At 49.3% G+C, this 12,190-nt stretch overlaps 1 protein-coding gene across 2 annotated transcripts in view; it reads left to right on the forward strand.

Moving 5' to 3' along the window:
* Positions 1-8,505: 8,505 nt before the first annotated feature.
* Positions 8,506-12,190, forward strand: part of AACS (acetoacetyl-CoA synthetase) — a 53,262-nt gene continuing 49,577 nt past the window's right edge. The window contains exon 1 of one of the 2 annotated variants that reach the window (XM_043442682.1): positions 8,506-8,817. In XM_043442682.1, coding sequence (XP_043298617.1) covers positions 8,685-8,817 — 133 coding nt within the window. In that variant the 5' untranslated portion in view covers positions 8,506-8,684. The remainder of the gene's footprint in view (positions 8,818-12,190) is intronic. The other variant, XM_043442672.1, reaches the window with a different exon arrangement.

The raw sequence follows: 12,190 nt of genomic DNA on the forward strand, positions 1-12,190 counted from the left end.
AAAATTGTCATGAAAACTTGTAACTAATAAAAAGTAATCAAGATCCTTAAAAAAAATCAAACAGATTTTATGGTTTTATCTTCCTTTCCTAAAAAATACTTATTTATTTGGCTGCACTGGGCCCTAGTTGCAGCATGCAGGATCTTTAGTTGTGGCATGTGGGATCTCGTTCCCTGAGCAGGGATTGAACCTGGGCCCCCAGCACTGGGAGTGAGGAGTCTTAGCCACTGGACCACCAGGGAAGTCCCAGTCTTCATCTTCTTGAATTAGCTTCAGTGAGTAAGAATATAGTCTTCTGATTTTTCCTTGAATATAGAAAATATGCTTCATGAACAGATTTTCATTCAGTCTATTGAGGAACATCCAGCCAGAGAACCTCGAGTGTTAGCCTTGAGGTTCCTCATCTCATTCTAGCCCCTGACTCTTGTGTGTGGGGGCAGGGGTATGCTGTGACTGCCCTGTTCTGTCTCTTAGCTCCTGGCCCATCCAGCTCCTAGGCTTTTGTGTGGGTCAAAACCAGTTTGTGGAAGACTGAATTCCATGTCCAAATTATGCCGGTGGAAATCTTCCTTTCCAGACTGCAGGAAAGAGAAGGCTTAAAGTGGAGGGTTCTGCACATGGATGGACATTTACATACACTATGATCCCTCATATATTTATTCTGTGTATCTTTATGGAGCATCCTCAGGGTGCCAGGTTATGACACTGAACAAATCTGACAAAGACCCTGACCTTGTGGAGTGAAGATTCTTAAGGGGAGCCAGATCATGGATGGGTAAACAAAGATGTAAGGCTTTTTTTTTTTTTTTTTTTTTTTTTGCCACACCACGCAGCATGTGGAATCCTAGTTCCCTGACCAGGGATCAAACCCATGCCTCCTGCACTGGAAGTGTGGAGTCTCAATCACTGGACTGCTAGGGAATTTCCAAAGATGATACATTTTAACACTGCAAGCAATAACTGAATACATTCTCCCTATAAAAAAGATGAACACAGGAGACAAGATTACAGCGTCTTTCAACATCTCTTCTGTGGATCCCATCAGATGACTTTTTCACCATTTACTTACTCCTTTTCCTGGTGAGGACCTTGGACTGTGGCCACACCTTCTTCTCTCCTTTCCCCTGGGTGCTGGAGAGGAGGTGGAGACGTTGAACTTTGGGCGACCACTTAAGGCACGTCTGGGTACCATTCACCTGATTTCCACAGTCACATGGGTGGGCGTGGACGGTTGAGGCAATCACGCCATGGAGGCCTGAACAAGAACTCCCTTGGCCTGGTAAACTCAGCAAACTTGGCTGAGTCCCCACTTGGAATCACGCTTTCACCTCTTTGCTGGACCAGCCTGGAAGGACCTGCTTTGCATTAGCTGCTGGAAATGGAAATATGCCAGCTTCTCAGGCCAGGTCTTCTTTCTTCTTCTTAGAGTCTTACTTCATGACTCCTTTGGTTAGGATATGGGGAAAATCAGTTTCCTGTTACAGCTTGTTTTCATCTTCTCTGGGCTCCAAGGACTGCCTTAATTTTTTTTTTTAAATCGGAATTAAAGCTCTTAATGAGATGTATGGGCCATCTTCTTTTATTTATTCATGGCTACTCCACACAGCATGTGGGATCTTAGTTCCCCAGCCAGGGATTGAACGTGCACCCCCTTGCATTGGAAGTGCAGACTCTTAACCACTGGACCTTCAGGGAAGTTCCCAAGGACTGCTTTTCTAATGTAGCAACACATCCCCTTGGTTCTTCCAAAACATCTCTATGCATATATAGACATTTCAGCCCAGTTCAGTCACAGTTGTGTCCAACTCTTTGCAACCCCATGGACTGCAGCATGCCAGGCCTCCCTGTCCATCATCAACTCCCAGAGTTTACTCAAACTCATGTCCTTTGAGTTGGTGATGCCATCCAACCATCTCATCCTCTGTCGTCCCCTTCTCCTCCTGCCTTCAATCTTTCCCAGCATCAGGGTCTTTTTAAACGAGTCAGTTCTTTGCATCAGGTGGCCAAAGTATTGGAGTTTCAGCTTCAGCATCAGTCTTTCCAATGACTATTCAGGACTGATTTTCTTTAGGATGGACTGGTTTGATCTCCTTGCTGTCCAAGGGACTCTCAAGAGTCTTCTTCAACACCACAGTTCAAAAGCATCAATTCCTTGGTGCTCAGCTTCCTTTATAGTCCAACTATCACATCCATACATGACTGCTGGAAAAACCATAGCCTTGACTAGACGGACCTTTGTTGGCAAAGTAATGTCTCTGCTTTTTAACATGCTGTCTAGGTTAGTCATAACTTTTCTTCCAAGGAGCAAGCATCTTTTAATTTCATGCCTGCAGTCACCATCTGCAGTGATTTTGGAGACCCCCAAAATAAAGTCTGTCACTGTTTCCACTGTTTCCCCATTTATTTGCCATGAAGTGGTGGGACTGGATGCCATGATCTTAGTGTTCTGACTGTTGAGTTTTAAGCCAACTTTTTCACTTTCTTTCACTTTCATCAAGAGGCTCTTTACTTCTTCATTTTCTGCCATAAAGTTGGTGTCATCTGCATATCTGAGGTTATTGATATTTCTCCTGGCCATCTTGATTGCAGCTTGTGCTTCATCCAACCCAGTGTTTCTCATGATGTACTCTGCATAGAAGTTAAATAAGTAGAGTAACAATACTCCTTTCCCTATTTGGAACCAGTCTGTTGTTCCTTGTCCAGTTCTAACTGTTGCTTCCTGACCAGCATACAGATTTCTCAAGAGGCAGGTCAGGTGGTCTGGTATTCCCATCTTTTTAAGAATATAGACATTTAGAGATGTATATCTACAGATACCTATATTTATATAGAAGTATATAGACCTACGGGACTTCCCTGGTGGCTCAGATGGTAAAGAATCTGCCTGCAATGCAGCAGACTTGGGTTTAATTCCTGGGTCGGGAAGATTCCCTGGAGAAGGGAAAGGCATCCCACTCCATACAGACACACACACACACAGACACACACACAGACACAGACACAGACACACACAGACACAGACACAGACACACACACACACACACACACACATGGGCTTCCCAAGTGGTACTAGCGGTAAAGAACCCATCTGCCAATGTAGAGTGCATAAGAGATCCAGGTTGCGCGTACACACACACACACACACACACACACACACACACACACACACGGGCTTCCAAGTGGTACTAGCGGTAAAGAACCCAATCTGCCAATGTAGAGTGCATAAAGAGATCCAGGTTGCGCATACACACAACACACACACACACACACAACACACACACACACACACACGGGCTTCCCAAGTGGTACTAGCGGTAAAGAACCCATCTGCCAATGTAGAGTGCATAAGAGATCCAGGTTGCGCATTCAATCCCTGGGTCAGGAAAATCCCCTGGAGGAGGGCATGGCAACCCCCTCCAGCATTCTTGCCTGGAGAATCCCACGGACAGAGGAATCTGGTAGGCTACAGTCCATGGGGTAACACAGAGTTGGACACAACTGAAGTGAGTTATCAGGCACGCAGCACACACACATATATATATGAATAGAGATAAGTAAATGACAAGATAGTCATCCAGTGGAATCCATGGAGGAGCTGTCAAAAGATGCTGTAATCTTGTCTTCTGTGTTCCTATCCATGATATGTATATACAGTCTCCTCTTTTTTCAGCAGCTCCACGTTTCCACCAATATCTGCCTAACAGGTCTCTCTGCTTGCACTCCATCCTGCCCCCCAAACCCAACCCTATTCACTCTGTGACCACAGAACAGACAGAAAAATCCTTTGGAAATGTAGATCCCTCTCCTACTCAGCACTTTCCAAGTGGCTTCTGATTGCACTTTGAATAAAATCTGAAGTCCTTACCCTAGAGCCTCCCAAGGCCCTATACGGTCACTACCTTTTGACTGTGCCAAGCATGCCTCAGGGCCTTTGCACTTGTTATGCCCTCTGTCTGGGAGGTTCTTCCCGAAGATCGGCAGGTGAAGAATCTTCAGTTCTTGTCCTCTTTGTCCTTGTGGAATCCTGAGACACAGGAGCTGTGACAGAGGGGGTCCTGACTTGGGGATCTGACTTTCCTTAGTTATTACTGATGGCTTCATATGGTCTAGACTAGGGGGTCCCCAACTTCTGGTGATCTGAGGTAGAACTGATGCAATAATAGAAATAAAGTACATAATAAATGCAATGCGCTTGAATCATCCTGTAGCTACTCCCCCGACACTTCACCATCCATGGAAAAATGGTCTTCCATGAAACCAGTCCCTGGTGTCAAAAAGATTGGGGTCCCCTGGTCTAGACTATCACACATGGGTGATGGAAGTACTAAAATGAACAGAAACGTCTCAGAGTGAAAAGTGAAAGTGATAAGAGAAACATGAAATTCATATTTCAGAAACATATGCGCTTTCCTCTGATAATCTTGGCTCTTATGTCAAGTTGGATGCCACTTCTCTTCCAGATCATCGGAGTTTTTTGCAAATACTCATGCCTTTCACATGAAACTGCTTTCAACATATTCCAGAGGACTCAATATTGTCACATAACTTATTCTATCGGTTAAAGGTCAAGTGTATAATAGTGAGAACTTTGAAACATGGAAAATCTACTTGAACACATTCCACAGTGGGAAAAATAAAAATGAACACAGGTGAACTTAAGGGGAAACAGGGGAAATTCCAAAGCAGTGACTGTAAGGTCAGCCCTCTGAGAATAAGATAAGTGCATTTTGTCTGGCAAATGTCTATATTCTTTCATTTTTTTTTTTTTTTGGAAGCAGCTAGAATAGCCTGGAGAAGCACAGGTCAGGAGTGTGGTGTATAAATAGTATCCATCTGAATCCTTAAATCAAACATAAGCAACTGATGGGACTTCCCTGGTGGTCCAGTGGTTAAGAATCCACCTGCCAACGCAGAGGACATAGGTTGGATTCCTGGCCCAGGGAACTAAGATTCTACATGCCACTGGGCAACTAAACCCATGTGCCACAACTACTGAGCCTAAGACCTAGAGTCTGTGTTCTGCAACAAGAGAAGCCATGGCAATGAGAAGTCCTCGCACCACAACTAGAGAGTAGGCCCTGCTCACCCAAACTAGAGAAAGTCCGCACATAGCAACTATGAGCCAGTGCAGCCAAAAAAGAATAAAGAAAGCAACTGGTAAGATGGGGAAGATGGGAATTTCAGAGACCCAAGAGGGGCTACCCACAGATAGTTTAACACTCTTGGTAAAGGAAAGCCCTTCCAGCTCTGTTCCCATTGTATTTATTTTTTAACTTAATTTTTATTTTACATTGACATATAGTTGATTTACGATGTTGTATTTCAGCTAGCGGTTCAGTTATACATATACATATATTCCTTCTTTTTCAGATTCTTTCCCCATATAGGTTGTTACCAAATATTGAGCAGAGTTCCCTGGGTTCTGCAGTAGGTCCTTGTTGATTTTCTATTTTCTATATAGTAGTGTGTATACAGTAATCCCAAATGCCTAATTTATCCCTTTCCTCTCTGTTCCCATTTTAGATGGGAAGAACTTTCTTGAATCTCTTCATTTCCCCCACTCCCTTCTAAGCTTGTTAAGAAGCTTCCCTGGTGGTTCAGTGGTTAAGACCCTGTGCTTCCAATGTAGGGGGAACAGGGTTGATCCCTGGTAGGTGAACTAATCCCACATACCACACAGTGTGGCCAAAAAGTAAAAATAAATAAATAAATTTTAAAAATTCAAAAAAGAAGAGTATGAGGCAGCAAGGAGGGGCCTGAAAAGGCACAACCAAGGTGTGTCTGGGAGACAGTCAAGGGGTGAGGACAAATAGCCAGTTATTTTGACTGTAGTTTACTTCTCCCTTGGCTTCCCCTACAGGTCCTGTGCCTCTATGGAGTTGGGGGGGGGGTGCCTCTGAGCTGAAAGAAGTAAGAATGAATCAAGTAGCTGTCAGGTATATCAAACCAGCCCCTCCTCTGGCTTCATGACAAATGGTCAGCCTACATGTAAAGCTCTGGAATTCCACTCCCCAGGAGGGCTGTGTGCATGCTAGATGGCTTCAGTGTTGTCCGACTCATTGTGATCCTATGGACTGTAGCCCACAAGGCTCCTCTGTCCATGGGATTCTCCAGCAAGAATACTGGAGTGGGTAGCCATCTCCTACTCTAGGGAATCTTCCCAACCCAGGGATTGAACCTGCATCTTTTATGTCTCCTTCATTGGCAGGCAGGTTCTTTACCACTAGTGCCATCTGGGAAACCCCCATAAGGGCTGCTGCTGCTGCTGCTAAGTCGCATCAGTCATGTCCGACTCTGTGCGACCCCATAGACGGCAGCCCACCAGGCTCCTCCATCCCTGGGATTCTCCAGGCAAGAATACTGGAGTGGGTTGCCATTGCCTTCTCTGCCCATAAGGGCTAGGTCTATGCTTTACACAGTGACCCCCAACCGGCCCTTGCTAGCCAACACCAGTTACTCGCTGGACATTTCTGAATGAATGAATGAACATTTCTTAAACTCCTACTATGGATCAGACTCTGGGGACCCTGTGGAGACCAGTTAGACAGGAGTTTGCTCCCGTGGGATCTGCAGTCCAGCGTTAAAGAGGTGAACATATAAACAAGAGTCCCTCCAAGATGAGCTTTCTGAGTTGAGATGGACTCCCACCCTTCTCTGGGCTTCCCTGGTGGCTCAGATGGTAAAGAATCCACCTGCAATATGGGAAACCTGGGTTCGATCCCTGGGTTGGGAAGATCCCCTGGAAAAGGGAATGGCAACCCACTCCAGTATTCTAGCCTGGGAAATCCTACAGACAGCAGAGCCTGGTGGGCTACAGTCTGTACGGTCACAAAAAGTTGGACATGACTCAAGTGACTTAGCACAGATGCAGCCGCCTTCACAAAGGAGGTGACTTGCAGACAGAGCTAGAATTGGCCTCAGAACTTGGAGGTCAGGGGAAGGGGAAATTCTGGAAGTTGTGTTAACATAGTAAATACTCTGTTCTAAGCTAGCACCTATGTTTATGTCGTGACTGGGAGATGGGAGCTATTTAAGATTAAGTGGTGGAGGGAGGGGGTTCCTAAAATGCCAGCACTGCAAAAAACTGTTACTTGGGAGAAGCTGACTGGGTTGCTGTCAGAATAAATAATGAGGAATATGGGAAGGCCCCCAGAACAGTGCCAAGGTGCAATAAGAGTACAGCAAATGAAACTTCAAAATAACTCCCATCACAGGTTTCCCTGGTAGTCCAGTGGTTGAGGGCCTGCCTTGCAATTCAGGGGACATGAGTTCCAAAGCAGGTGGTGGTGGGAGGGCAGGATCCCACTGTTGGGCAACGAGGCCGGTGCACCACAACTACTGAAGCCCACACACCCTGGGGCCTGTGCTCCACAAGAGAAACCACTGAAATGAAAAGATTACATGCTAGAGAGAGCCCACGGGCAGCAACGAAGGCCCAGCGCAGTTAAAAAAAAAAAAAGAGATCCTATGGCAGTTTCCTCTCCATCTCCATAGCAAACATCATCTCTTGAAACATCACCTTAATCAGTCCTCCTGCTTATACCCTTGCTTCCTGAAGACTCTTCTCAATGCTGCAGCCAGACTCCTATGACAGTCAGAGTATGTCCTTCTGCTCACAACCTTTCAATGGTCTCGTGTCACCAAGGTAAAAGCCAAAATCTTCATTGGTCTCCAGGAACCCACCTGAGCTTCTGTCTCTTCCTTCATTGACCTTGTCTTCTACTCTAGGTCTCAAGTGAAAAGACACTGGCCTCTCAGCTAATTCACTAACCACATCCAACACTCTCCTGCCTCAGGACCTTAGCACCTGCTGTTCCCTCAGCCTGGAAACTTTTCTCCAGGTTACTAAGTAGCTCACTCCTACCTCAAGTTATTGATATAATAACCTTCTTAATGGGACCTTCCCTGACAACCTTTTTCAAATAGAAACACTCCTCACATGTTTTCTACTCTTCCCTGATTTTTCATAGCACTTATTACCTTTTATTATGTGAATAATATTATATTACTTTTTTATGTATGATACTCATTGGTATACTGTTTTTTATTGTACGTATTATACTATATATGACATTTATATAATGTATTTGTTGATTGACCCCGCTCCTCCCCACACCTGTCCCCCACCCCCTTATCTCTTGTTGACTGAGGGCAGGAATTACGCTTCGCTCGGTGATGTATCTGCAAAGCCTGCACAGTGCCCGGTACCCGGCAGGCGCTCGGTAAATACCGGTAGGACCAAAAAAAAAAAAAAAAATCAATCGTGAACAAAAGAACACATGAACGAGCCTGCGGGCTCTACCTCGACTTCGGGCCCTGGTTTAACCCCTTCGCGCTCCAGGTGAGGCTGCGGAGCCCAGCCCAACGCGCCTGCGCAGCACCACCGGTTGGGCGCGCAGGTTGTAGTCCCGGAGAGGCGGCAGCACTCCTTTTCGAGGCGCGGCGCCCGCGGAGGGTTACATTCGGGAGAGGCGGTGCCTTCGAAGGGCGGGGGCTTTGGGGGGCGGGGCTCGCTGGGAGTCCGGGCGGGGCGGCTGCTCCGCGTGCAGTTGCTCCACGTCTGCCTCGCCGCTCACCCGGGGTCTCGCTCCCCGGCCTCTCCCGCCGCCGCCGGCTGGGTCCCCGGCCCAGTCCCGATCCCCCGCGCAGTCCCGGCCTTCCCGCCGGCCTTCCCCGCCGCAGCCATGTCCAAGGAACCGCGGGCCGGGCGGGAGGAGATCCTGGAGTGCCAGGTGATGTGGGAGCCTGACAGCAAGAAGAACACGCAGATGGACCGCTTCCGGGCGGCCGTGGGCGCCGCCTGCGGCCTGGCACTGGGTGAGTGCGGGGCGCGCGTCCCAGGGGGCTCCCCGGCCACCTCTTGGCTGGACCAGGGGCTTTCAGAAATCGGGCTCCTCCCTTGGCCGTCCGAGGGACCACTTGGCAGAGAGACACTCCTCCAGGAGTCCCGGGAGCCCCTTTTTCCTGGACGTTGGGGTCAGGGCCCCTCTTAGTTGTTAGAATGGTCTCCTGATTTTCATCTTCCCGCTTCTGGGGGTTGGAGGAGCCACTGGACAGAGGGGCCCCTTCCCTAGGGGGTGGGACATCTTCTGACTGTGGGGTTTTGCCCGCGTGTCTGTGCGGGGTGTCACTTCCTCTCTTTTCAGGGGGCCAGTCTCTTCTTCTCTGCAGTATCCATCTCCCTGGTAGGGTAGCCCCTCTGGTCTTGGAACCCCAGTGGACTGAGTGATCCCTTGTTAGGCATTCCTACCTGTGAGGAGTGCTCCCTGGAGTCTTACCCTCCCATCCCCAGGGCTTTTGTCTCTCTGACCCAGGTCTTCTTTGACCCTTAGCTCTTCCCTTCTGTTGAAGGGTGGGTCACTTGCCAGCCACATTACCTGGTGCTGACCCATCACGGTGCCCCCGCCCCCCACCCCTCCAGGCTGACACTGCTAGAGGCCAGCCTGGATTCTGGGCATCGAGGAGATGGATGATGCTCAGGCAGGAGGCTGTCTCTGGGATTGGGGTGGAATTCCTTCCCCTTACGTGTTTACACTCCCAGCCCCAAACCGAACCTAGCCCAGGACCCCCTTTCCAGCTCCCTCCCTGTCCTCAGGAGCCACTTGGGTGAGATGGCCCTTTTCTGAATGAGAAGCTTCTCCTTAGCTCTCTTCTGGCTGTCCACCTACTTCCTGCATCCTCCCTTCAGCGATTTTCATCTCATTGTGACCCTTTCCCCCTCGTCTCGCCCCTCTGCCGGCTACAGGGACTCCTGTGTTTCTGTTGGTGGCATCACTGTCCTCAGGGAGCCCCCGCAGGAATGGAGACTTGGGTGGTCTGCCTTCCAGCCTGGTCCCCTTCCCACCCCAGTGCCCGCATCTCCCTGGGGGCCCTGGTTTCCTCTTCCGTGAACAGTGGCTGGTTTTCCTCCTTCCTGCTTCTCTTCTCTTCCGTACCTGCTGCCTGCGGGCTTTGCCTGAGCAGCCTTGACGCGAAGGTCTGGTTGGTCACACCTGGGCTCTGAGGCTCACAATGGCTCCTTGTTGACCGTGGATTTGCACATCCTGCCACCTGGCAGCTTCCGTGTCCACAGCACGGTGGGCTTCAAAGCGTCCACAGGTAGCCCCTTCCCTTGCTCACCCAGCTCCCTCCCTCTCCCGGCTGCCTGCTCCCTAGAGACAGGTGTGGCTTATTACTCTCCAGGCCTTCTTTCCAGGTAATAGTTGGTAAGTTAATGTGTGTTGGACTGGGGGACAGAGTTGTTTCTTTTTGGTTACACCGCACAGCTTCTGGGATCTTAGTTCCCCCACCGTGGGTTGAACCTGGGCCCTCGGCAGTGAGAGCACAGAGTCCCAACCACTGGACCGCCAGGAAACTCCCTGGGGCACAGACCTGATTCCCGCCAAGAGCCATGAATGGAACCACATCCTCCTTTTGTGTTTCCTTGCCTTGATTCCATGTCTCTTTTTCTTCTGCCAGCTGTTCTCCCTGACACTTTACAAAATGATTTCACAGAAGGGCAGTCTTGTGAGATGCCTGAGGCTGAGCTGTCATCCGACTGTCGGGATTCTGAACTGGCTCTGCCACTTACTGGTTGTGTGGTCAGGGGGAAGTCACCGGATCTCCTGAGCCTTGGTTTCCTCATCTGTAAAATGGGCATAATGAGAGGACCAACATCATTGGGTGGGCGTGAGGGCGATCAGGCTGAGCGCTCTGCCACACCTGGCCAGTGGGGGTGGCTGAGCAGACACTGGCAGGCACCAGTTGCCCCCAGACTGCCTGCCCAACCCCAGTCTGCCCTTCAAGGCTGGGACTGGTGGCCTGCTGGCGAGGGTGAACCTGCAGACTTAGTTTGGGCTTCTCACACTGAGTTGCAGTCTCCTTGAGAGACTGCATAGGAAAAGCAAGAATTCCAGCTTCTTTGGCAAACTCACCAGCCCATGATGATGGGTTCGTGTCCCCACAGGTGGCATCAGCTGAGCTGAGTGGGGCTCCTCTCTTGGTCTGGGAGTGCTTTAGACCTTGGTTTTTTTTTTCTCTTCCTCCTCTTCTACTCCTGATAGTTAACCCACCCTGCCTTCTCTCCTTTCCACAGGCCTGGCCCTGGACATTTTGGGCTTTGCTTTAGGAGCCAACTCAAATGCTGTCTTCTCTGATTATTCTCTTTGACCACTTTCTTTTCCTCTCTCTCCAATTGCATATAATTTGGACTTTTAACCTGGCTTGCTTTTTCGTTTACTTGTGAGCATGTTTTTTTTTTTTTTTGTCTGTGAGGCATGCGGGATCTTCGTTCCCTGACCAGGGATTGAACCTGTGCCCCCTGCAGTGGGGGTATGGAGTCCTACCCACTGGACCACCAGGGAATCCCCTATTTGTGAGCCTTTTTATTTGCTTAAAGACAGCACCCTTGAACTTGTGTTGTCTGTGCCATCAGCAGTGGCTGGTGTGTGGCTGGTAGGCAGCACTGAGCAATGCTCTTGTCTGGATGCAGGGAGAGAGCAAGGTATGCATCCTCACAGGCTGGCTCAGCCCTACTGCAGCCCTGAGATGGGATGAATGGGGGGGGCATTCCCCAGCTCCCCCCAGACCACTGTCAGCGGGAGGATTCTATCCTTGTGTTTTGGAGGGGCAGGGCCTCCCTGGAACTGTGCAGTCTCTTCCAGGACCAGAACTGTAGGTTGGTTGGCTCTTGTCATGGCTTCCAGCAGAGTTCGTCTGGGAATCCGCAGCATGCCCACCTAGACCTTGGGGGCGGCCTGCAGCCCCAGCCAAGCGTATGACACTTGGCCTTGTTTGCAAGGCCCCAGGGGGCATACTACATGTACCAGTTCTCAGTCATTAGGGGAGTGCCACCAGCTTTATGGCACACATTACTTTTTGCTTCTTATACACAGCCATTAAAAAATATATATGTTTATTTGACTGTGCTAGGTCTTTAAGCTGCAGCGCATGGGGTCTTTGATCTGTGTTGCAGCAGGTGGGATCTAGTTCCAGTGGTCAAACTCTAGTTCCAGTGGTCAAACTCTGCCCCCTTGCATTGGGAGCCCGGAGCCTTTAGCCACTGGACCACCAGGAAAGTCCCAGTACACACTGTTCTGGAGGACTGGGCCAAGCGCCTTTGCATCACAAACTGCAGCTCATCTCTGCAGGCCAGCGTCTGGGGGAAAACTGGCCAACACAAAGAAGGCTTGGTCTCCATTCTCAAACAGCT

Source organism: Cervus canadensis, chromosome 1, assembly GCF_019320065.1.
Source record: "Cervus canadensis isolate Bull #8, Minnesota chromosome 1, ASM1932006v1, whole genome shotgun sequence".
Classification (NCBI taxonomy): domain Eukaryota; kingdom Metazoa; phylum Chordata; class Mammalia; order Artiodactyla; family Cervidae; genus Cervus; species Cervus canadensis.